The sequence below is a fragment of the Ahaetulla prasina genome, chromosome 4 (assembly GCF_028640845.1).
Source record: "Ahaetulla prasina isolate Xishuangbanna chromosome 4, ASM2864084v1, whole genome shotgun sequence".
Taxonomy (NCBI): Eukaryota; Metazoa; Chordata; class Lepidosauria; order Squamata; family Colubridae; genus Ahaetulla; species Ahaetulla prasina.
In genome coordinates, this window is record NC_080542.1 from 86,725,230 (window position 1) to 86,749,767 (window position 24,538).

Sequence of the window (24,538 nt, forward strand, 5' to 3'; positions counted from 1 at the left end):
AGTGGTATTTAAAGACCTGCCTACAAAAAAATGGCCATATTGATACCCTCATATAATGTGTGGTATCTCTATTAAATTGGAGGAAGAACAAGTAAAAGAAACTATGATAATTTGGTCTAAAAACTTTGGCTATACAATCAAATTAGACAAATAGCAGAAATTATGGAATAGAAACTACAAGCTTACAATGTCAACAACATATAAAGAAAATCTTTATAAAATGATTTATAGATGGCACTTGTCACCTACAAGAATAGCAAATATGCACAAAGATAAATCTGTCAAATGTTGGAAATGTAACCAAACACCACATGTGTGGTGGACATGTCCCAAAGCATTATATTGGAAGATTATATTATATTGGAAGAAAATTCACATATGGCTAGATACCTGAGATATTCCTTCTGGGCATGCTACCAGAAAAGCATAGTAAGGGTAATACGCATTTAATTTTACATATTTTAACAGCAACCAGGATTGTATATGCACAATATTGGAAAAATGAACAAACTCCCACAGATGAGAATATAAGCAAAAAAAAAAAAAAAAAAAAGGAATGTGCAGATATGGATAGGTTAACACTAGAAATTAAAGAAAAAGGAGATTCTGAATATTTTATGACATGGGAACTTTTTTACAAATGGTTTAGTCGATAGATACAGAGATCAGATGAATGGGTTTATATGAAATATGGATTATATGAGAAAGAAAAATTGGTTAGTAAACATTTTGATGCTTATATAATTGATGTTAATATGGAAGATAATATACAATGATTGATAGTATCTACTATATGTTTGTATGTTGATATGATCATAATGATTACGAGCAGGAGTCTCCAAACTTTTGGACCTCAGGGACCACCAAATTCATAATTTTAAATCCCACGGACCACTAATACGAATCTAGTGCGCTGCTTGTTGAGGCGCCTGGACTCCCAGTGATGGGATGGGGTCCATCAGGCACTCTCCCTTCTCTCTCTCTCTCTCTCTCTCTCTCTCTCTCTCTCCCCTCCCACTTTCTCTGTCTTTCTCTCTCTCTCCCACTCATTCTTTCATCTCTCTTTCTCTCCCCCACTCTTTTTCTCTCTCCTCCCTCATCTCTTTCTTTCTCTCTCTCTCCTCCACTCTCTTTCTCCTCTCTCTCCCATTCATCTCTCATCTCTTTCTCTCCCCCTCTCTCTCACTCTTTCTCTCTCATTCTTTTTTATTCTCTCTTTCTCTCTCTTTCATTCTCTCTCTCTCTGATTCTGATTCTCTCTCTATCGTTTTTTCACTGTCTCTTTGTCTCTCTCATTCTCTCTGATTCTCTCTCTCTCTGATTCTCTTTCTCTCTCTCATCTCATGGGCCAGCCAGTGTCTTGGGCTGAGAGGAAATCAAGCATCTCCCTGAGAGACCAAGGTGCATGGAGCACCAACAAGGGCCGGAAGAAGTGCAAGAGCGAAGCACTACTTGAACTTGCACAGCATCAGCTTCTGCTTCAATATATTTGCACCAGCCGGTGGCACAAAGCAGCCCTCATCTCCTGCCGCTTGGGACTCAGAGCAGTAAACAGCATCTGGTTTGGGGAGCAGCCGGATTTTGCTCTCCATTGCGGATGCCAGATTGGCCCCCTACATGCTCTTGTCTCTCGAGGAGCGCTCGCTGAAGCGGTGTGGGAAACTTTGGCCGGGCTCCTCGAGAGATGAGAACTTGCAGGAGGCCGATCTGGCATCTGCAATGGAGAGCAAAATCCAGCTGTTCCCTGTCGCTGTTTACTGCTCTGAGTCCCAAGCGGCAAGAGACAAGGGCTGCTTTGCGCCACCAGCTGGCGCAAATATATCGAGGCAGAATGCTGATGCCCCACAAGTTTAAGTAGTGCTTTGCTTCTGCAGCTTCCAGCCATCGCAATCGCTGCTTCGATTCACTTGCGCCGCCCCTCCCCTGCCGCAGCAACAGCACCATTATTTCATTCCAGATGGAGAGGACTGTGCTCCCTTATTGCACGTGCCACCCCAGGGCAGAGGTTTCCAGCCCAGCCACGGCCGGTCCCATATTCCAGAGCTGTAGTAATCACACTCAAAGGACTGGCCCGTTGGTCATCCTGGAGTAGCTCCTCCACCAGGATGCACCACAAAATATGAAGATTTCTCCATGGAACACCAAAATTTTCTCATGGACCACAGGTCGGTGACCACTGATTATGAGGACGTTTAAATTTTACTACTTTTGTTACCTAGAAAACACACTGTTCAATTTAGAAATGGAATTTGTAATATAAAAACAATATTTTTAAAAATGTGTGGCATCTCAATGTGTTCACACTATTTATTTTGTATCCAACCAGCTTCAATGTGCCTAATAATTGTCTCAATACAAAGATGGATTACCTAATTTATAAATGAGCGAAACACAACAATTCTCTCTGTCCTAGGAAGGAAGCAATGGCAATTACTTCTGAAAAGGCTTATCAAGGAAAGTGTCTAGACTTATCCACACGTTCTGTCTGAAATTCTAGAAAGTTGTTATCAGTCAGAAATTTTGCATTCCAATGTAGCAAATAATTATGTATTTACCCACAAAGAGAAAAGAAGAACTGCCTTTTTCTTTTTGTAACACAGGAGAAAGAAGAGGATTTGAAATAGCTCAAGAACGACTTGGATCGGGCAGTATTCACCACTGTATGAGATCAATTGGAGCAGATGAAACTGCTCTCCAGATTCTGTGTAAGCGATCAGCCCAAAGGGTCACATTTGGGAAGAAACTCTATCATCATGTGAGTTCACAATCTAATTATATAATCTTATATATAAAAACTCTTTTTCCATCACTCAAAAGAGATAACTGTAGCCAAATAATGATGTTCTCATAAAAGAATGATGTTCTCATCAACCTTGCTGTCAAGCAAAACCAAGCATTTAATAGTGAGTGCCATAACATGTGCACTAATCAAACAGGTGGCAAGGAATTGGGGGAGTCAGGCACAATACAGGTTATGTGGACAGTAAACACAGGGTCAATCAAAATAGACTCAAATGTCTATACACCAATGCACAAAGTATGAGGAATAAACAGGGTGAATTAGAAATTTAAGTAAATGAGGGCAGATATGATATTGTTGCCATTACAGAAACTTGGTAGGATGAAACCCCAAATGGAACATACAGCTAGAGGGATTTAAATTATTTAAAAGTTAAATAATTTAAATCCCAAATAAATAGGCCAAATAAAGAGGAGATGGAGTTGCACTATATATAAGAAATAATTACATCTTTACAGAAATACATTAGAACAATGAAGAAAATTATCTTGAATGCATTTAGGTCAATATTAAAGGAGGGGGGAAATAACATTGCCATAGGTGTATACTATAGACCACCCAACCAAACAGAGGAAAAAGATAACTAATTGCTAGACAGCTAACTAAGGTATGTAGGAAGCGGATCACAATAGTAATGGGGGATTTTAACTACCCTGACATCAATTGGGAGACAAACTCTGTACCAAGTGGAAGATCCAACAAACCTAGCAGACCAAATTTCCTAACAAACCTAGCAGACAACTTGTTTCCCAAAAAGTAGAGAAGGGAACAAGGGGATCAGGCATATTAGACTTAATTCACACTAACAGAGATGAAATGGTAGGTAGTGTTGAAGCTTACAGGAACCTTGGGGAACGAGTGATCATGCAATATTGATTCAACATTATGCAAGCACAAGCAATAGAACAAAGTCAAACGAGAGTCTTGGACTTTAAGAGAGGTAATTTCAATAAACTTAGAGAGAGCTTGGGGAAAGATTCCATGAATGAGAATCCTCAAGGGGAAAACAACTCAAGAAGCTTGGGAAATTTTGAAAAGTGAGATTATAAAAGCCCAGTCTAGTACAATACCAGTGAAGAAAAATAACAACTCTCAAAAACCTGCATGGCTGCATAAAGAACTCTGACAAATTGAACGACAAAAAGGACAAGTATAAAAAAGTGGAAAGAGGGGCACATAACTTAGGCAGAATATCAGGAAATAGCCCGAGCCTGCAAAGATAAAGTGAGGAAAGCTAAGGTTCACAATGAACAAAGGATTGCGACAAAAGTAAAAAATAACAAAAAAAGATTCTTCCAACATGTTAAAAGCAAGAAAAAAGTGAAGGAAACAATTGGTCCATTGCTGGGAGAAAATGGCAAGAAGGTGTCAAGCAATAGGTAGAAAGCAGAACTATTTAACTCATTTTTTGCAACGGCTTTTACACAAAGGGAAAAAACAGTCCAACCTATCAAAAACAGCACCATAAAAAAACAGATTAGGAACACAAGTTAAAATAGGGAAGAAAATGGTAAGTGAGCATCTGTCTACCCTAGCTGAGTTCAAATCACCAGGATCAGATAGATTACACCAAGGTTCCGAAAGAACTGGCAAACAAGATCTCAGAACCACTGAGCTATAGCTTTCAAAGATCCTGGAGCACCGGGGAACTGCCAGAGGACTGTAAAAGACCTGATGTAGTCAACATTTTCAAAAAAGGAAAAAAAAAAGATCCAGGAAACTACAAACCTATCAGCCTGACCCTAATACTAGGTAAGATTCTGGAAAAGATAATCAGGGAACACCTACAAGCAAACAAAGTAATAATCAAAAGCCAACATGAGTTTGTCAAAAACAGATCATGCCAGACTAATCTCATTGCATTCTTTGACAAAGTGACAAAATTAATGGACCAGAGGAATGCCGTCGATATAATTTACTTGGACTTCAGTAGGGCATTTGATAAAGTAGACCACAACCCACCATTAGATAAAATAGAAAAATGCGGGTTAGACAGTATCACCACCAAATGGGATTTGTAACTGGCTGATGAAATGCACTCAATATGCAGTCCTCAATGGAACCGCATCTACATAGAGGGAAGTATACAGTGGGGCACCCCAAGTTTCTGTTTCAGGTCCAGTACTCTTCAACATCTTCATCAATGATTTGGACGAGGGGATAGATGGGAACTCATCAAATTTGCAGATGACACCAAGCTAGGAATAGGCAACACTCCAGAAGATAGGCTTAAGATACAGAAGGATCTTGACAGATTTAAACATTGGGCGCTATCTAACAAAATGAAATTCAATGGTGAAAAAAGTAAGGTTCTACATTTAGGCAAGAAAAACAAAATGCACAGGTAGAGTATATGTGATACCCTGCTCAATAGTAGTAACTGTGAGAGGGATCTTGGAGTCCTAGTGGACAAGCTAAATATGAGCCAGCAGTGTGCAGCACCTGCCAAAAAAGCCAACACAGTTCTAGGCTGCATAAACAGAGGGATAGAATCAAGATCATGTGAAATGTTAATACCACTTTATAATGTTCTGGTAAGGCCACACTTGGAATACAGTTTTGGTTGCCACAATGTAAAAAAAAGATGTTGAGACTCTAGAAAGAATGCAGGGAAGAGCAACAAATTAGCGGACTGGAGGCTAAAACATATAAAGAATGGTTGCTGGAATTGGGTATGTCTAGTCTGATGAAAAGAAGGACTAAGGGTGACGTGATAGCAGTGTTCCAATATCTCAGGGGCTGCCACAAAGAAGAGGGAGTCAAGCTATTCTCCAAAGCACTTGAGGGCAGGACAAGAAGCAATGGGTGGAAACTAATCAAGGAAAGAAGCAACCTAGAACTAAGGAGAAATTTCCTGTCAGAATAATTAATGAGTGGAACAACTTGCCTCCAGAAGTTGTGAATGCTCCAACACCAGAAGTTTTTAAGAAGAGATTGGGATAACCATTTGTCTGAAGTGGTAGAGGGTTTCTTGCCTAAGCAGGGGTTGGACTAGAACAGTGGCCGGCAACTGGTGGTCCGTGGACCACTGGTGGTCCGTGAGAAATTTTCGGTGGTCCCCAGAAAAATTATTTGCATTTTTTATATTGCACTAAATCAGGAGTCCTGAAACTATGGTCCCTGGGACAGATATGTGCAATGAACATTTGTATTGCTGCAGAGTCTCTCCCTTCTGGGTCTTCTTGTGTGGGTCGGAGGGGGCAGAAATTCTGACTTGGGGTCTGCTTCAGCCTCCTGGTGTGGGGCTTTGGGTGAAGGCTGGGGGGGAAGAGCTGCTGGTGGTAAAGAGCCGGAGAGCCTCATTCCAGTGGGACTGCATCATGGCCTGGAACTGGCTGACCATCTCAGCCCGCTGAGCCTCTAGGCACTGGTACCTGGCCTTGCACTTCCACAGGTCTTCCCTCTGTTTAGAAAGCCTATGCTTGTAGTCCTCAATGAGGGGCTTCTGCTGAGCCTCCTTCTCGGTCATATTCAATTTGAACTGAGCCAGCTGTTTTCCCAACTCTTTCTCATGGTGGCTGCTAAGCTCCAGCAACTGCTTCCCATTGGGGCCCTAAAGAGCCTTGGCGGGCAGGCGAGGAGTAGCGAGTAGAGGCTGGCAAGGCACCCCTCGACTTGAGTGACATTGAGTTGGCGATGCCCACCCAGTCACATGACCACCTTGCCACACCCACCCGGCCGGTCATTAGACAGATCATATTAGTGGTCCACGGGATTTAAAATTATGAATTCAATGGTCCCTGAGGGCTAGAAGACCTAAGGTTCCTTCCAACTATGTTATTCTGTCCCCCACCTCCCCCAAAAAAACCAACCCTGACAAACATACACCTTTTATTGTGACTTAAGGCTGCATACCTCATTATCAGATAGTATGTGTATGACTCGCATAGCACTTTTAGGAATAGCATTGTTCTTATGATTCATCGCTTGAAGAATCTTGGGAAGATGACCCAGTGGAGGAACCTGGTCTGCTAGCTGAGGCTGAGCACTAAAGAGGCATACTGTTGCTGTTGTTATTGTTTCCAAAGTTTCCCCCTGTTTCAAAACACAAAGAAAGTAAATTATACACACATAGCAGGTAAAACTTTTATCATATTAATCTGATTGAAAAACATGACTAAACAGCACTCACAAGTTTTACATAAATGGAATATTTTAAAATTGTATTCAAAATAAGCTTCACTTATTGATAAAACTATATTCCAGGTAGTTTTCAAGGTTTGGAATTTACACTGGAGAAAATTCAAGATGCATAAATAGTTTTAACTGTATGTACACAAGTTGTTATGAATAATGAATAAATCATGCATGCATTCCCTGATTTATTGCTGCTAGTTTATTTTTGACATTTGAAAAACTATTTTCTTTTTTAATTTTTTTTTTAAATATAAACATTCCATCTTCCCTTAAACAGTGTGTCATCTGAGTACAAATATCTCTGTGCAATAATCATCAAAATTTACAACATTGTTCATTACATTGATATTAATTCTCTAATCTTACAGTTATAATATACTGAACAATTGAGCACAGTAAACTTATTCATTTTTCTCTTTTAACATCCTCTATAACATCCTCTTGCGCCTCTGTAACTGTCTGGTTCGGTTCTGCAACCCAACAAGAAAGACACAGACTTCAGAAGATAATTAGAACTGCAGAAAAAATAATTGCTACCAACCTGCCTTCCATTAAGGACCTGTATACTGCACGAATCAAGAAGAGGGCCGTGAAAATATTTACAGATCCCTCACATCCAGGACATAAACTGTTTCAACTCCTACCCTCAAAACGACGCTATAGAGCATTGAACAACAGAACAACTAGACACAAGAACAGTTTTTTCCCGAAGGCCATCACTCTGCTAAACAAATAATTCCCTCAACACTGTCAAACTATTTACTAAATCTGCACTACTATTAATCTTCTCATAGTTCCCATCACCAATCTCATTCCACTTATGATTGTATGACTGTAACTTTGTTGCTGGCAATCCTTATGATTTATATTGATATATTGACCATCAATTGTGTTGTAAATGTTGTACCTTGATGAATGTATCTTTTCTTTTATGTACACTGAGAGCATATGCACCAAGACAAATTCCTTGTGTGCCCAATCACACTTGGCCAATAAAAAAAATTTCTATTTTATTCTATTCTAATAAAAATATGTTATACATAATAATCATAATAACAATTATTATATTGTTTACCTCTCTATCTTAATATATTTTCTACTCTTCTTTAATCTTCTATTTCCAACTTCCATTTTTATTCTCTAACCATTGATAAAATAATTCCCATATCATATAATATTCAGTTTGTTCTTTCTCCTTAATTGCAAGTGTTAATCTGTTAATTTCTGCACATTCCAATATTTTCCTAATTATGTTCTTGTCAGTAGGGATATCTTCACTTTTCCAATTTTGTGCAAATACAATTCTAGCTGTGGTTAATACATGTATAATTAAATACGTGTTCTCTTTACTATAAGTTTCAAGTACAATCCCCAACAAAAATATTTCTGGTTTTAAAGCAATGTGCTATTTTATCATCTTTTCCAGCCATGTAAGTATTTTGGTCCAGTATTTTTTTGCTTCTACCCATGTCCACCACATATAAGACCCAGATATCTGATGGCACTTCCAACATTTAGCTGACTTGTCTTTAAACATCTTTTCTGCAGTTCTACTTATCCTCTGAAGTCTGTGTCTGTCTTGTTGGGTTGCAGAACCAAACCAGACAGTTATAGAGGTGCAGATGACAGACACAATAATTCCTCTGTAGAACTGGATCAGCAGCTTCTTGGGCAGTTTGAGCTTTCTGAGTGGGTGCAGATAGAACATTCTTTGTCCTTTTTTGATGACGTTTTTGATGTTAGCTGTCCATTTTAGATTTTGCGATATGGTAGAACCTAGAATTTGAAGGTTTCTACTGTTGATATTGTGTTGTCTAGTATTGTGAGAGGTGAAGTATGGAAGGATTTCTCCTAAAGTCTACCACCATTTCTACGTTTTTGAGTGTGTTCAGTTCCAGATTGTTCTGGTCGCACCACGAGGCTAGTAGTTCAACCTCCCGTCTGCATCATCATTGTCTCAAATGAGACCGATCACTGTTGTATCATCTGCAAACTTCAGTAGTTTAACAGATGGTTCGTTAGGATGCAGTCATTGTATACAGAGAGAAGTAGGGAGAGCACACAGCCTTTGCGGGGCATTGTGCTAAATGTACAGGTATTGGATATGATTCTGCTTAGCTTTACCTGCTGCTTCCTGTTTGTTAGGAAGCTTATGATCCACTTACAAGTCTGTTCAGGTACCTGTAGTTGGTTTAGCTTAGTTAGAAGAGTGTCTGGAATGATGGTGTTGAATGCTGAGCTAAAGTCTACAAAGAGGACCCTTGCATAGGTCTTTGGAGATTCAAGATGTTGTAGATGTAGTGCAGAGCAATATTAACATCTGTTGATCTATTTCTCGGTATGCAAATTGCAAAGGGTATAACAGCGGATCTGTGACGGTTTTAAGTGTTTTAAGTTCCTCAAAGTATTTTTTTCCCCTTTTTATCGGAACTGATTGAAGTAAACATAATAATCTTGGCAATATATTCGTTTTGATTGTAGCTATTCTTCCTATCAATGATAATTGTAGAGTTTTCCATTTTTCCAGATCTGTTTTAATTTGTTGCAACAAATGATAATTATCTTCCTTAATGGTTACACATCTTGCTGTCAACTGAATCACTAAATATTTTACTTTCTTAGTATTCTGAATTCTCTTCATTAACTCTTTTTTCTGTTTTTCCAACTGCTCTATCTCTTGCATGCCCCCTCTACCTCTTGTGTGCCCCCTTGAAGGCTGATGTGGGCTTTTGTAGCTACATTGTCCGTCAGGATGAGATGTGGTTGGCCAGTGACCAAGTGAACTGCCCTGAGTTCCAGACAGTTGATATTGTTTGCTAAATCCTCCTGCAACTACTGCCCCTGTGCTATCTGCGCCTGAAAGTAGGCTACCCAGCCGTAGAGGCTGGCATCTGTTGTGATGGTTAGGTGTCCATGGCCTGGGATGTCTATCAATGGAAGGACTGTAGCAGTTTGTTTGGGACTGGAACCATGGTGTTTCTCCAAATCTCTGGTAAGAGAAACCACTGTAAGGTCCTTGCATGTAGACGTGCCCAAAGAACTATCACGATGCACAATACCATTTTGCCTAAGAGCTTTGAGAAAAGAGCTAGAGGAACCTTGTGGTCTGCCTGAATCTGATTTACTAATGTCTTTACGCTGTCCTGACACTCCTGTGACAGGTAAACCTCGCATAGTGAAGTATCTATGATCACCCCCAGGTGAAGCAAACGAGTGGTAGAAGTCAGATGACTCTTCGAGTAATTGACAGAAAGCCCATGATCCTGAAGAATCCAGATTGTGACTTGTAGGTCCTCTGTCATCCGATCGTGGGAAGAGGACAGGATTAAAATGTCATCCAGGTAACACTGGACTCAGATTGGTAATGCCCTGATGTGGGCTGAGAGTGCTGCCAGGACCTTGTTGAACACCCTGGATGCTGAAGACAGACCGAATGGTAAGACTCTGTATTGGTAATGCTGACCCGCATAGTAGAACTGGAGGAACTGTCGATGTAATGGTAAGATGGGCACGTGTCAGGTCTATGAACATTAAGAAGTTGCCCTCCCAGATGTTCTCCAAGATGGACTGGAGAGATTGCATTTTCAACCTCTTGGAAATTGTTTAGTCTTTTTAGGTCTAAAATTACCCTCCACCCCACCCCATCCTTCAAGGCCTTGGGAACACAAATAGTATGTAGTCTTGCCCCTGTTGACCCGCCAGGACTGGCTGGATAGCTTGAATGTCCAACAGGTAATGGATTGTGGTCTCTATGAGGCCCTTCTTTGTGTTGTCTCCTTGTCCTGGTATGGGACAATGTATGAAGAATCTCGGGATGTGGGGAGAAATTCAAGCCTGAGACCTAGTCTCACTGTGTTTAGAACCCAGGTGTCTGACGTGGTTGCCTCCCATTGGTTTGCAAATAGTGCTAGGCGGCAACCAATGGAAGGGTCTGACCTGGGATCACTTGTAGCTCTAGAAGGGATGGCTTCCAGAGCCACAAAACGGTTTTTTGACGTGGACTTGCTGTTTGTTTTTATCTCAAAATCGGGCTCCATCTGTATGTCCATCAGTTCCCTGTGGGAACCTCCTTTGGAAGTAACCCAGTCCAGTCTTTGCTGGCTGAATGGGGGAACTACGAACATAAGATGAGGGCCGTCAGTCTGCTCACCTGTGTAGAGACAGGAGGATTTTGGACAGGATTTTCCTCCTGTCCTTGGTTTCAACCAAGATGGGCTCCATGGCTTCCCCAAACAGCTTGCACCCATGAAGGGTGCAGAGGATAGCCTCCATTTGGACTTGGCATCTGCCTGAGAAGCCACAGCATGTGGTGGGCTGTTACCGCTGATGCTATAGCCCTAGAAGCAAATTTGGCTTCATCCACAGTGGCATCAGCTGAGAATTCTGTTGCTACTACTAGTTTGCTGATGTCTTGTTGAAGGCGTTTATCATGCGGTGGAATTTTAGTTTGCATCTGGCGAAGCCAGGCTAAGGAGGCTCTATTGAAAAGCAAGGCGGTTGTGGTTGCCCTGACCACCACCTGATGAACCCTGCAAAGGGAAAGCTCTGGTTTCAGAGTGTCTGCTATGTCCTGAGACACAAGATTAGAGGATGTTAAGGCTGCAACTGGCCTGTCTACTGTTGATAATTGGCTACATCTCCGTGAAGTCTGTGGCTACATTACAAAATCTCCTGGCATTCCCATTTGGGTTGGGATATGCTCCTGGTTAGGCCCATTGTTTCTGGCCCATACATCATGGAACAATTGTGGCAAAGAAACTCCTCATTCTGCGCAACTGGTTGTGTAAAGAGGAGCCCATTTGGATCTGGTAGGCCCAGAGCAGACTTTGATACACTAGGTTCAGCTACCATGTTGGCTGTGGTCTTGAATTTAAACAAGAGAGGTTTGAAGAGGGATGGGCGGAACAGTCCTGTGAATGCTGGGGGTTCAGAAGCCGATCCCTCATCCTCTGAAAGACTCCAGTCTCTCTGGTCCTTCTCTCCTGTGTGGACAGTTAGTTTTTGAGCTCTCTGTGACTCTGTGAGGTTCCTGCTTAATGCAGGGACCATTTTGTGTGAAGTCCAGCTGCTTTTACATTGTGTGTGACTCAGTTGCGCAGTTTTTGTGTTATTTTTGTGTAAAGTATGATAGTTGATTTTTGAGCTCTCTGTGAGGTTCTTGCTTTTGCAGGGCGGGTTTTGTGTGAAGTCCAGCTGCTTTTACATTGTATATGAGTCAGCTGTGCAGCCATGTCCACCCCGTCACATGAACGCCAAGTCACGCCCACAGAATCGGTAGGAAAAATATTTGAATTTTACCACTGGTGAGACTCCCTAAAAATTCTCAAATGTTCCTGATCTTGGGGTGCTAGGTGCTGGCTATGCTCCAAGGATGGGTCTGATGCCACAGAAGCATTCTGGATCTCCTGTTGCAAGGATGTGACAAGTCCTTGTGTTAAGGACATCAAAAGCCTCATTTGCTCAGAAATCTCTGAGCTGTGAATCTCCTGTGGGCGAAAAGTGGCCTCCGAAGCCATATGCATCTTTTTAAAATCAGGTTCTTATCGCTTTTCTGCTGACAGGCTATTTGACTTTAAGGATTGCTGTTTGGCGTCATTTGGCAAGCAATTTGGGGGACTTATATGCCTCTGTTCCTTGGTTGTCTCACAGAGCCTTAAGGAGGGGGGCGATTTCATTTCTCCCAAAAAGCTTTGCTAGCTCTCTTCATTCAGTGTATCTTTTAGTCTTTGAGATTTCCTTTTCCAAGGCTCTTTGATTCTTCAGGGCATCCCTTTCCTCAGCTTTAGAGGTTTTTCTTTACATGCAGGGCTTTTGCCCTTATCTTGGCAGCTGTTTTCCCACTGCCCACTTTTGATGCTGAGGGGCTTCTTTGTTCTATTTAGGGTTGTACTGAGACCCCCCCTTATTTCCCCATTCACGTAAGCCACCTCTTGGCTTTCTGATGCAGCAGTACTCTCCATCCTTTGTTGCTGTGCTGGGGATTTTCTGGACTGCTGCTGGGGAGGAACCAGGACATCTGCTGATGACAGCACGCCAAACATTGGCTCTCCTGGGATGGTGGCTGGGCTGAGAGAATTAGATCTCCTGGGATGGTGGCTGGGCTGAGAGAATTAGATCTCCAGCCATGCTGTTCTGGCGGCTGTGCCAGTCAGACCGGATAACCAGCGCATTCATTGCAGCTGTTGTGCCATTAAAAATGGGAAACCAGCTGTTTCTTTGTAGTGGCTATGTCAGTCAGACTGGGTTAGCCAGCTAATCCATTGCAGTGGCAGCCGGTCAGACTGGGTTAGCCAGTTGGGTCTTTTTGGTGGCTTCCTAGCCCACCTGAGCAGCAGCGTCATTTAAATTCACTCCAGCACCAAAAGTAGCTAAATCCAAGCCATGTGACTGCGGTGACCCCTTTAAAACGCCTCTCCAGCACCTAATAGCTGATCTTCAGCTTTCCTGCCTTGCTGCGGCTGCTCCGTGGAGTGCTCTTTGAAGTGTGCCATTTCCGCTTCTCAGCTGTTTTGTCTTGTTCTCTCTAGCATTCAACAGTTGACTTTTGCAAGAAATTAAATAAAACCAAGCTTCCATCCAAAACGGCTCTGCAGCACGCTCCAGAAGCATTGCTTCCGAAGCTGTTGCCTTCTACTCCACACAGCTGCTCTTAAAGAGATAGGCTGTGTTTCTCAGCCACCCAGAAATACTGAATTAAATAACAAAAACAAAACGCTGATAAATTCCTCTACTGTTGACTCTGAGAATCCAAAGTAAGTTAAATCCCTTTGTTCTGAGTAGCTTTACTACACGTCTCTCTGATGAAGACTGAGTCAAACTGGGGTTAACCCATACTTTGGATTCTCATGTCAGCATACTTTGGATTCTCACGTCAGCACATTGGAGAAAATTAGTTTTCTCTTTATTTATTTTTAGACTCGCCACTTCACCATATTCTATTTTTAAAAATTAATTTAGACCCTGTTTCTTGTGGATCTTCCAAGATAAAAACTAAATCATCTGCTAACACCTGTAGTTTATACTTCTACTTTTTTATTTCCATGCCTTTTATCTCTGTATCTTGTCTACTATTTTTATTTAATACTTCCAATGTCCATACAAATAATAGAGGAGACAAGGGGCATACTTGTTAATACCTTTCTTAATGCTAACCTTCTCAGTCATATCTCCATTTACCATCACCTTTGCAGTTTGTTTATAATATATCGCCTTAATCATATTAATAAATCTCTCCCCTATCTTTTAGTTGTGCCAGCATAAATTGCCAGTTCACATTATCAAACGCTTTCTATGCATCTAGGAAGATCAATGCCATTTGCTTTTCTGGATGCGCTTCGTAATACTCCAACGTATTTAAAATTATTCTCATATTGTCTTTGATTTGTCTCTTAGGTAACAAACTGTTTTGATCTGGATGTATAAATTGATTTAAAAATCTTTTTAGTCTTTCTGCAATTATGGAAGCAAATATTTTATAATCGGCATTCAATAAGGATATCGGTCTAGGCTGAAAAACTATTTTCATAGGCTTCACTAATTTCAATCTATATTAATGTAAATATTATCTTATTTATTATTGTTAGTCAATATAAAATACTCTATTACCAGAACAAAGAATAAAAAAGCTAATTTTATTTTAGATTTATTCAAAAGTAAAATTTCATTAACTCTTATGTAAGTTTACTTCAGTGAATGCTTCTATCAACAGAAATACTAAATTTTAAATTAGTGAATGTAAGCTAAAAAAGAATTAAAATTATTTCTTCCTAAATTTATTTCTTATTCTATGAATGAGAAGGATTCTATCATTTTCAAAAATTTAAATTAACAATTACACAAAGTTGAAGTTAAACGTAGAAACTAAACTTACATGGGGATTATTCTTCTCCAGTAGTTCAGTGAATTTTTCTAATAGGGCAATGAGAAATTCTCTAGGTTTCCGTAGGACCCAGGCTGGCTGGGCAATAAAGATTCTTAAGAAGACACCCCCTACAGACAGTTCACCTTCTGCTTCACCATATACAACAGCAAAGTCCTCAGGCAACTAAATCAACCCAAAAAAGGAGAAGAAAAATTATTCTATTTCCCTGACATAAAAGTTTCGGCTATTTTTTATTTATTACTTATGGGCAAAAGGAAGAAAATTAGAATAAAAATATCTAAAACTGAAATCAAGCATCTCTACTAGATTACTTCGCAAATGTGATAATTGAATAGGAAGTCTATAATGGACAGTTGGGGCCTAGCTTGGATAGCTGGTGATTAGAGAAAGGAGGAGCTCCAACTTAGTTATTTAATACATGATAAAATATACTGTTGCTACTTCTCCAATATTGCCCTACAAATAACACATCATCTGGAAATTATAAGGATTGCATACTTATGTATTTTGAGTGTACCAGCTTTAAGAACTATGTTCCACAAAGTCCCAATATGACAGAATATGACAGAATATAATCAGAACAGGCTATGAAAAAATATTTGCACAGAATGAAAATGGACAGGACATAAGCTATAACATAAAACAAAATGTAAATATTTTAATTATATTATATTAAGATATTTTTACCTTCCAGTTAGTATCAGGGTTGTCCCTTTGCAGTTTAAAGTGCCTTTAAAAAGGAGGAAAGAAAATTATTATTTTCTCTGAAAACAAAGTCAGGCTAGCAACATGCAATCTTTAGATGAATTATTTCTAAGAGTTTGATGAACTTAAAAAGACTGATTTTTTTTTAAAAAAACCCAGACGTTTTATATCAACAAAGGAGAAAATTTTAGCTCAGTGTTGAAATGGGGATTCTTGGTGCTCTCTAAGCTTGCTTGTTTTCTTGTAGACGTTTCGTTACCCTTAACTAGGTAACATCATCAGTGCTAATAAGGAATGCTGTTTGCTGTCAGTTTATATTCTGGTGACTTGTCTGTTTGTTGTCTGCTGAGACAATCAACCAGCCCAAGAGAAAAAGGCTCCAGCCCAGGGGTGAAATCTAAATATTTTCCCTACCGGTTCTGTGGGCGTGGCTTAATTGGTGGGTGTGACTTGGTGGTCAGGTGACTGAATGGCATGGCCAATAATAATAAACAATAAAGGTAATAAAGTATATAAAACTTGGGAGCACACCGGTCTACTTTCTTTAAAAATAGAGGCAACGGTCTACCAATTGCCTTTTTTTTGGGGAGGCACTGGTTTACCTTCTTTAAAAATAGAGGCACCGGTCTACTAGCTGCCCACAGCGCTGATCAGCTATAGTGCGGCCCTTTGAAGTGCCACAGCAGTCATTTAAGGCCGTTTGAAGCTGTAACACCACTAAGAGCTTTAGGGACAAAGAAGAGGAACAGCGAGGCATGGGTGGTGGTGGGGGCAGGGATTTTTGCTACCAGTTCTCCAAACTACCCAACCTCATTGCTACCGGAACGCGGGATCCGGTCCAAACTGGAACATTTACACCCCTGCTCCAGCCCCTCTCCCCCAGTAATCAGCACTCAGATCAGCATAAATTAACTCGAAGATCAACTTCAGACCAACGATTAAGTAAGCACTACTCCGATAAAATAACTTGCCAAAGAACCATCAGTAAACAGCCCAATCAGTAAACAGTACAGTCAGTACAGCCCAATCAGTAAACAGCCCAACCAAAGAATCTCTAAGACCACCCACAGACACAGACTGACAAGTCACCACCTTGAAAGAGGCGGTGGTGAGGCCCCTTCTCAAGAAGCCTTCCCTGGATCCAGCTATTTTATCGAATTACTGTCCTGTCTCCAACCTTCGCTTTGTGGCGAAGGTTATTGAGAGTGTGGTGGCGCAACAGCTTCCCCGGTACCTGGATGAAACTGTCTATCTAAACCCATTCCAGTTCCGACCTGGGTACAGCACTGAGACGGCTTTGGTCGTGTTGGTAGATGATCTCTGGAGGGCTCAGGATAGGGGTTGTTCCTCTATCCTGGTCCTGTTAGACCTCTCAGCAGCTTTTGATACCATCAAACATGGTATTCTGCTGCGACGGCTGGAGGATTGGGAGTGGGGGGCACTGTTTTTCAGTGGTTCTCCTCCTACCTCTCTGACCGGTCGCAGACGGTGTTGGCAGGGGGGCAGAGGTCGGCCGCGAGGCGCCTCACATGTGGGGTGCCACAGGGGTCAGTTCTCTCGCCTCTTCTGTTCAACATCTATATGAAGCCACTGGGTGAGATCATCCGTGGTTTTGGGGTGCAATATCTTTTTTTTTTTTATTGAAAGAGTTTTTAAAAACAAAAACATTTCCCCCCTTTTTTCCCCCTCCCTCCCTCCCCCCCCCAAAAAAACCCCTTCCCCCCTCCCTCCCCCCCCGGCTTCCCGGGTCAATCACAAGGTATTGTTATACATAAACCAAACATAGAATAAAATTTTCCCTTCCAATCCAAATAACCACATCCAAAGCTTTTCATCTCCCAACCCCTCCCATTACATAAAATAACTTTCTAATTATTCAAAGGCAATCTGATATTTCTTAATCTGATATCTGTTTTGTAGATAATCAATCCATTTTTCCATTCAATTAAATATCTTTCCTGCGTATTGTCTTTTAAAACGCTGAGATTTTAGCCATCTCAGCCAAATTAATAACTTTCAATATCCATTCTTCTATTGTAGGTATCTCTTCTTTCTTCCAGTATTGTCCAATCAACAGTCTTGCTGCTGTTATTAAATTCAGAATCAATTTAGTCTCAATCCCTGTACAATCCGTTATAATTCCCAAAAGGAAAAATTGTGGCAGGAACTTTATCTTCTTCTTCAGTACATTTTGAATAATCCACCAAATTCTTATCCAAAAGACCTTAATTTTCTTGCAAGTCCACCAAATATGAAAATATGTAGCATCATCACAATCACACCTCCAACATTTCGCTTGGATATTAGGATACATACATGATAATTTTTGGGATCTATGCCATCTATAAAACATCTTATAAAAATTTTCCCTTAAATTCTGTGCTTGTGTAAACTTAACATTTCTAACCCAAATTTTCTCCCATGTTTCCAACATTATTGGTTCCTGAATATTCTGTGCCCATTTTATCATACAATCCTTTACCAAATCCTTTTCCGAATCTATTTCAAGCAACACATTATACAATCTCTTTATATGCTCCTGGGTCTGATTTCTAATTTGCTTCATTAAATTTTCCTCCCTTTGCATTATACCAATTTTTTGATCTTCTTTCCATCTAGCACTTATTTGCCCATATTGAAACCAAGTATAATTCCTCCCTTCTTCATTTAATACCTGTAATGATTTTAATTGCAATCTACCTCCTTCAGCATACAAAAGTTCTTTATAAGTAATCATTTCCTGTTTCTGTTCTATATTTATATTCTCTATTGCATGCCTAGGGCTCGCCCATATAGGAATCTTGTATTCTAATTTATAGGAATATTTTTTCCAGACCCGCAAAAGAGCACTTCTCAACACATGATTCTTAAAAGCCCTATCCACTTTTTTTTCATAAAATAAGTACGCATGCCATCCATATAACAAGTCATAACCTTCTATATTCAAAATTCTTTCCTCTGTTAAGTTAAACCAGTCACTTATTACTGAAAGGGCTACTGCTTCATAATATAATTTAAAGTTAGGCATTCTTAAACCACCTCTTTCCCGTGAGTCCTGTATTATTTTCATTTTAACCCTCGCCTTTTTACCCTGCCATATAAATTTGTTAATCCCAATCTGCCAATCTTCCAAATTTTTATCCTTTTAATTATTGGTATCATCTGGAACAGAAACAAAATCTAGGTAACACATTCATTTTAATAGCCGCAATCCTTCCCAATAGGGATAACTGCAATTTCTTCCAGCCACTCATATCATTCTGAACTTTTTGCCATAGCAAGTCATAATTATTCTTATAAAGTTTCTTGTTCGATGAGCTAATATAGACCCCTAAATATTTAACCTTTTTTACTACCTCAAATCCTGTCATTTCCTCTAGTTTTTGTTTCTGTTGTATAGACATATTTTTAATTATCACTTTTGTTTTATTCTGATTTATTTTAAATCCTGATACCTTTCCATATTTATCAATTACTTCCAACAAAAATCTACTTGAATTTATAGGATTCGTTAACGTAACCACTACATCATCTGCAAAAGCTCTAACTTTATACTCATATTGTCTAATCTTAATTCCCTCTATTTTCATTAATTCTCGTATTTTATCTAATAATGGTTCCAGAGTCAAAACAAACAATAATGGTGATAAGGGACATCCCTGTCTCGTTCCTTTCGCAATCTTAATAACTTCTGTCAAGCTACCATTTACTATAATCTGTGCTGTTTGCTCTCCATAAATCGCTTTAATTATTCTAATAAAACAGTCTCCAAATTGCATTTTCTCTATTAATTTAAATAAAAAATCCCAATGCAATCGATCAAAGGCTTTCTCTGCATCCGTGGTTTTGGGGTGCAATATCATGAGTAAGCGGATGATACTCAGCTGTACATTTCCACCCCTGACCACCCCAATGAAGCTGTTGACGTGATGTCCTGGTGTTTGGAGGCCGTGCAGGTTTGGATGGGGAGAAACAGGCTCCGACTCAATCCCTCCAAGACTGAGTGGCTGTGGATGCCGACGTCCCGGTACAGTCAGCTGGTTCCATTGCTGACTGTTGGAGCCGAGTCATTGGCCCCTATGGAGAGGGTCCGCAACTTGGGCATTCTCCTGGATGCTCGGCTGTCATTAGAACAACATATGACAGCCGTCGCCAGGGGAGCTTTTTATCAGGTGCGCCTAATACGCCAGTTGCGCCCCTTCATAGACCGGGATGCCTTGTGCACGGTCACTCATGCCCTTGTCACTTCCCGCCTGGACTACTGTAACGCTCTCTACATGGGGCTCCCCTTGAAGGGTACCCGGAGGCTCCAACTGGTCCAGAATGCGGCTGCACGGGTGATAGAGGGAGCTACTCGTGGCTCCCATATAACACCCCTCCTGCGCAGGCTGCACTGGTTGCCAGTGGTCTTCCGAGTGCAATTCAAGGTGTTGGTAACCACCTTTAAAGTGCTCCATGGCACAGGACCAGGCTATTTACGGGACCACCTGCTGCCACCAATAGCCTCCCATCGACCTGTGCGCTCCCACAGAGAGGGTTTCCTCAGGGTGCCGTCAGCCAAACAATGTCGGCTGGAGACCCCCCAGGGGAAAAGCCTTCTCTGTGGGGGCACCCACCCTCTGGAATGAGCTTCCTCTGGAGTTACGATTATTCCCCGACCTCCAGACCTTCCAACGAGAGCTCAAGACTTTTTTATTTCACCGAGCAGGATTGGCCTAAGATACTATTGTTTTAAGTGGGGTTTTATCATGGTTTTTAAATAATTTTTAATAGGTATTAGCCAAATTGAATTAGATTTTTATATTGTCTTTTAATTCTGTTTGTAATTATTGTTTTTATGTTGGCTGTAAACCGCCCTGGGTCCTTTGGGAGAAGAGCGGTATAGAAATTTAATAAATACTAATACTAAATACTAATACTAATACTAATATTATACATCTTGGCACAAATGATCTGTCACAAAAGGATGTACTTTCTGTGCAGAATGATTTCCAGAGTTTGGGGTATGAATTTAATAGTATAAGTTGTAGGCTTATCTTTTCAGAGGTTTTACCAGTATATAAGGAACAAAAAGGTAAAGGCCAGTGTGTAGTGGAGTTTAATGTGTGGCTAAAGAAGTGGTGTAAAAGGGAAGGCTTTGGTTTTATTAGTCACAATGTCTGCAACTGATCCAATAAAAAACTGTACAAAAGAGATGGATTGCATCCATCAAAGAAAGGGACTGAGTTACTTAGCAATAAATTCACAGATTTTCTGAATAAACATTTAAACAGAATAGTGGGGACAGAGAATTAATTGATACAGAAAATTTCTGTCCCCAGCAATCCAAAATTAATAGGATTATGAGTGCCTGTAACATAGATGTCTGTGTGGGTAAGATTATCAGCCCTGCTATCAAGCAAAACCAAGCATTTAATAGTGAGTGCCATACCATGTGCACTAAACCAACAGGTGGCAAGAAAGTAGGGGCAGTCAGGCACAACACAGATTATGTAGACAGTAAACACAAGGTCAATCCAAATAGACTCAAATGTCTATATACCAATGCACAGAGTATGAGGAATAAACAGGGTGAATTAGAAATTCAAGTAAATGAGGGCAGATATGATATTGTTGCCATTACGGAAACCTGGTGGGATGAAACCCACAAATGGAACATACAGCTAGATGGATATAAATTATTTTTTAAAAATAGACCAAATAAAAGAGGAGGTGGAGTTGCACTATATATGAGAAATAACTACATCTCTACAGAAATAGAGCACACAATGATGAAAATCATCTTGAATGCATTTGGGTCAATATAAAAGGCAGGGGGGATGATATTGCCATAGGTCTATACTATAGGCCACCAATCAAACAGAGGAAGTAGATGAACTTTTTGCTAGTCAGCTAACTAAGGTATGTAGGAAGCACATCACAGTAGTAAAGGGGGATTTTAAGTACCCTGACATCAACTGGGAGACAAACTCTGCACCAAGTGGAAGATCCAACAGATTCCTAACAAACCTAGCAGACAACTTTGTTTCCCAAAAAGTAGAGAGGGCAACAAGGGCATCAACCATACTAGACTTAATTCTCACTAACAGAGATGAAATGATAGAAGGTGTTGAAGCTACAGGAACCTTGGGGGAAAGTGATCACGCAATATTGGAATTCGACATTAAGCATATACAAATAGTAGAACAAAGTCAAACTAGAGTCTTGGACTTTAAGAGAGCTAATTTCAATAAACTTAGAGAGAGCTTGAGAAGGATTCCATGGATGAGAATCCTCAAGGGGAAAACAACTTAAGAAGCTTGGGAAATTTTGAAAAGTGAGGTTATAAAAGCGCGGTCTAGCACAATATCAGTGAAGAAGAAAAATAATAGATCTCAAAAGAAACCAGCATGGATGCATAAAGAACTATCTGCCAAATTGAAAGACAAAAAGGAAAAGTATAAAAAATGGAAAGAGGGGCAAATAATTAAGGCAGAATATTCTTCTTCCAACTTCTTCCAAACAAGAAAAAAGTCAAGGAAACAATTGGTCCATTGCTGGGAGAAAGTGGCAAGAAGATGACAAAGAGCAGAAAGCAGATCTACTTAACTCATATTTTGCATCTGTCTTTACACAAAAGAAAAAAAACAATCCAACCTATCAAAAACAGCACCACAAAAAACAGATTAGGAACACAAGTAAAAATAGGGAAGAAAATGGTAAGTTACCCTGTCTAACTGGTAACTGTCTACCCTAGACGAGTTCAAATCACCAGGACTGGATGGATTACACCCCAAGGTTCTGAAGGAATTGGCAGACGTGATCTCAGAACCATTGAACTATATCTTTCAAAGATCCTGGAGCACAGGGGAGCTGCCAGAGGAATGGAAAAGAGCTGATGTAGTTCCCATCTTCAAAAAAGGAAAAAAAGCAGATCCAGGAAACTACAGAGCTGTCAGCCTGACTTCAATATCAGGGAAGATTCTGGAAAAGATAATCAACAACGAATCACCGAACACCTAGAAGCAAATAAAGTAACAACCAAAAGCCAACATAGGTTTGTCAAAAACAGATCATGCCAGACTAATCTTATTGCATTCTTTGACAAAGTGACAAAATTAGTAGACCAGAGGAATGCTGTCGATATAATTTACTTGGACTTCAGTAAAGCATTTGATAAAGTAGACCACAACCTACTACTAGATAAAGTAGAAAAATGTGGGTTAGACAGCACCACCACCAGATGGATTCATAACTGGCTGACCAACCACACTCAATGTGTAGTCCTCAATGGAACTACATCCACATGGAGGGAAGTATGCAGTGGAGTACCCCAAGGCTCTGTTTTAGGCCCAGTACTCTTCAACATCTTCATCAATGACTTGGAGAATGACTTGGACAATTTGATGGGGAACTCATCTAATTTGCAGATGACACCAAGCTGGCAGGAATAGCCAACACTCCAGAAGATAGGCTCAGAATACAGAAGGATCTTGACAGACTTGAACATTGGGCGCTATCTAACAAAATGAAATTCAACAGTGAAAAAAGTAAGGTTCTACATTTAGGCAAAAAAAACCCAAAATGCACAGGTACCATATATGTGGTACCTTGCTCAATAGTAGTACCTTTGAGAGGGATCTTGGAGTCCTAGTGGACAACCATTTAGAATAGAATAGAATTTTTTATTGGCCAAGTGTGATTGGACACACAAGAAATTTGTCTTGGTGCATATGCTCTCAGTGTACATAAAAAAAAAGATACGTTCATCAGGGTACAACATTTACAACACAATGGATGGTCAATATATCAATATAAATCAGCAACAAAGTTACAGTCATACAGTCATAAGTGGAAAGAGATGGATGGGAACTATGAGATTAATAGTAGTGCAGATTTAGTAAATAGTTTGACAGTGTTGAGGGAATTATTTGTTTAGCAGAGTGATGGCCTTCGGGAAAAAACTGTTCTTGTGTCTAGTTGTTCTGGTGTGCAGTGCTCTATAGCGTCGTTTTGAGGGTAGGAGTTGAAACAGTTTATGTCCTGGATGTGAGGGATCTGTAAATATTTTCATGGCCCTCTTCTTGATTCGTGCAGTATACAGGTCTTCAATGGAAGGCAGGTTGGTAGCAATTATTTTTTCTGCAGTTCTAATTATCCTCTGAAGTCTGTGTCTTTCTTGTTGGGTTGCAGAACCGAACCAGACAGTTACAGAGGTGCAAATGACAGACTCAATAATTCCTCTGTAGAACTGAATCAGCAGCTCCTTGGGCAGTTTGAGCTTTCTGAGTTGGTGCAGAAAGAACAGTGTTTGTTGTCCTTTTTTGATGATGTTTTTGATGTTAGCTGTCCATTTTTGATCTTGCGATATGGTAGAACCTAGAATTTGAAGGTTTCTACTGTTGATATTGTGTTGTCTAGTATTGTGAGAGGTGAAGTATGGAAGGATTTCTCCTAAAGTCTACCACCATTTCTACGTTTTTCAGTGTGTTCAGTTCCAGATTGTTTTGGTTGCACCACAAGGCTAGTCGTTCGACTTCTCGTCTATATGTGGATTCATCATTGTCTCGAATGAGACCAATCACTGTTGTGTCATCTGTGAACTTCAGTAGCTTAACAGATGGATCGTTGGAGATGCAGTCATTGGTATACAGAGAGAAGTGGGAAGAGCACTCAGCCCTGGGGGGCCCCTGTGCTAATTGTACAGGTATTTGATGTGATCTTGCTTAGCTTCACCTGCTGCTTCCTGTTTGTTAGGAAGCTTGTGATCCACTTACAAGTCTGTTCCGGTACCTGTAGCTGGTTTAGCTTAGTTAGAAGAATGTCTGGAATGATGGTATTGAATGCTGAACTAAAGTCTACAAAAAGGACCCTTGCATAGGTCTTTGGAGACTCAAGATGTTGTAGGATGTAGTGCAGAGCCATATTAGCAGCAACATCTGTTGATCTATTTGCTCGGTATGCAAACAGCAGATCCGTGATGGTTTTCAAGTAGGAAAGCACTTGCCTTTCAAAGGTTTTCATGACTACAGATG

At 40.3% G+C, this 24,538-nt stretch overlaps 1 protein-coding gene and 1 long non-coding RNA gene across 10 annotated transcripts in view; one reads left to right on the top strand and one right to left on the bottom strand.

The window, feature by feature from the left end:
• DNAJC13 (DnaJ heat shock protein family (Hsp40) member C13) overlaps positions 1-24,538 on the bottom strand; it is a 151,945-nt gene that overhangs the window by 7,888 nt on the left and 119,519 nt on the right. For all 9 annotated transcript variants that reach the window (XM_058183947.1, XM_058183944.1, XM_058183943.1 and 6 more), the window contains 3 exons: positions 15,507-15,549; positions 14,808-14,981; positions 6,656-6,835 (listed from right to left, as the gene is read on the bottom strand). In XM_058183947.1, the coding sequence (XP_058039930.1) occupies positions 6,656-6,835; positions 14,808-14,981; positions 15,507-15,549 (397 nt within the window). The remainder of the gene's footprint in view (positions 1-6,655; positions 6,836-14,807; positions 14,982-15,506; positions 15,550-24,538) is intronic.
• Positions 1,976-14,788, top strand: LOC131198832 (uncharacterized). Its single transcript, XR_009155169.1, has 3 exons — positions 1,976-2,165; positions 2,601-2,755; positions 7,423-14,788. It is a non-coding gene; the product is annotated as an uncharacterized LOC131198832 (long non-coding RNA).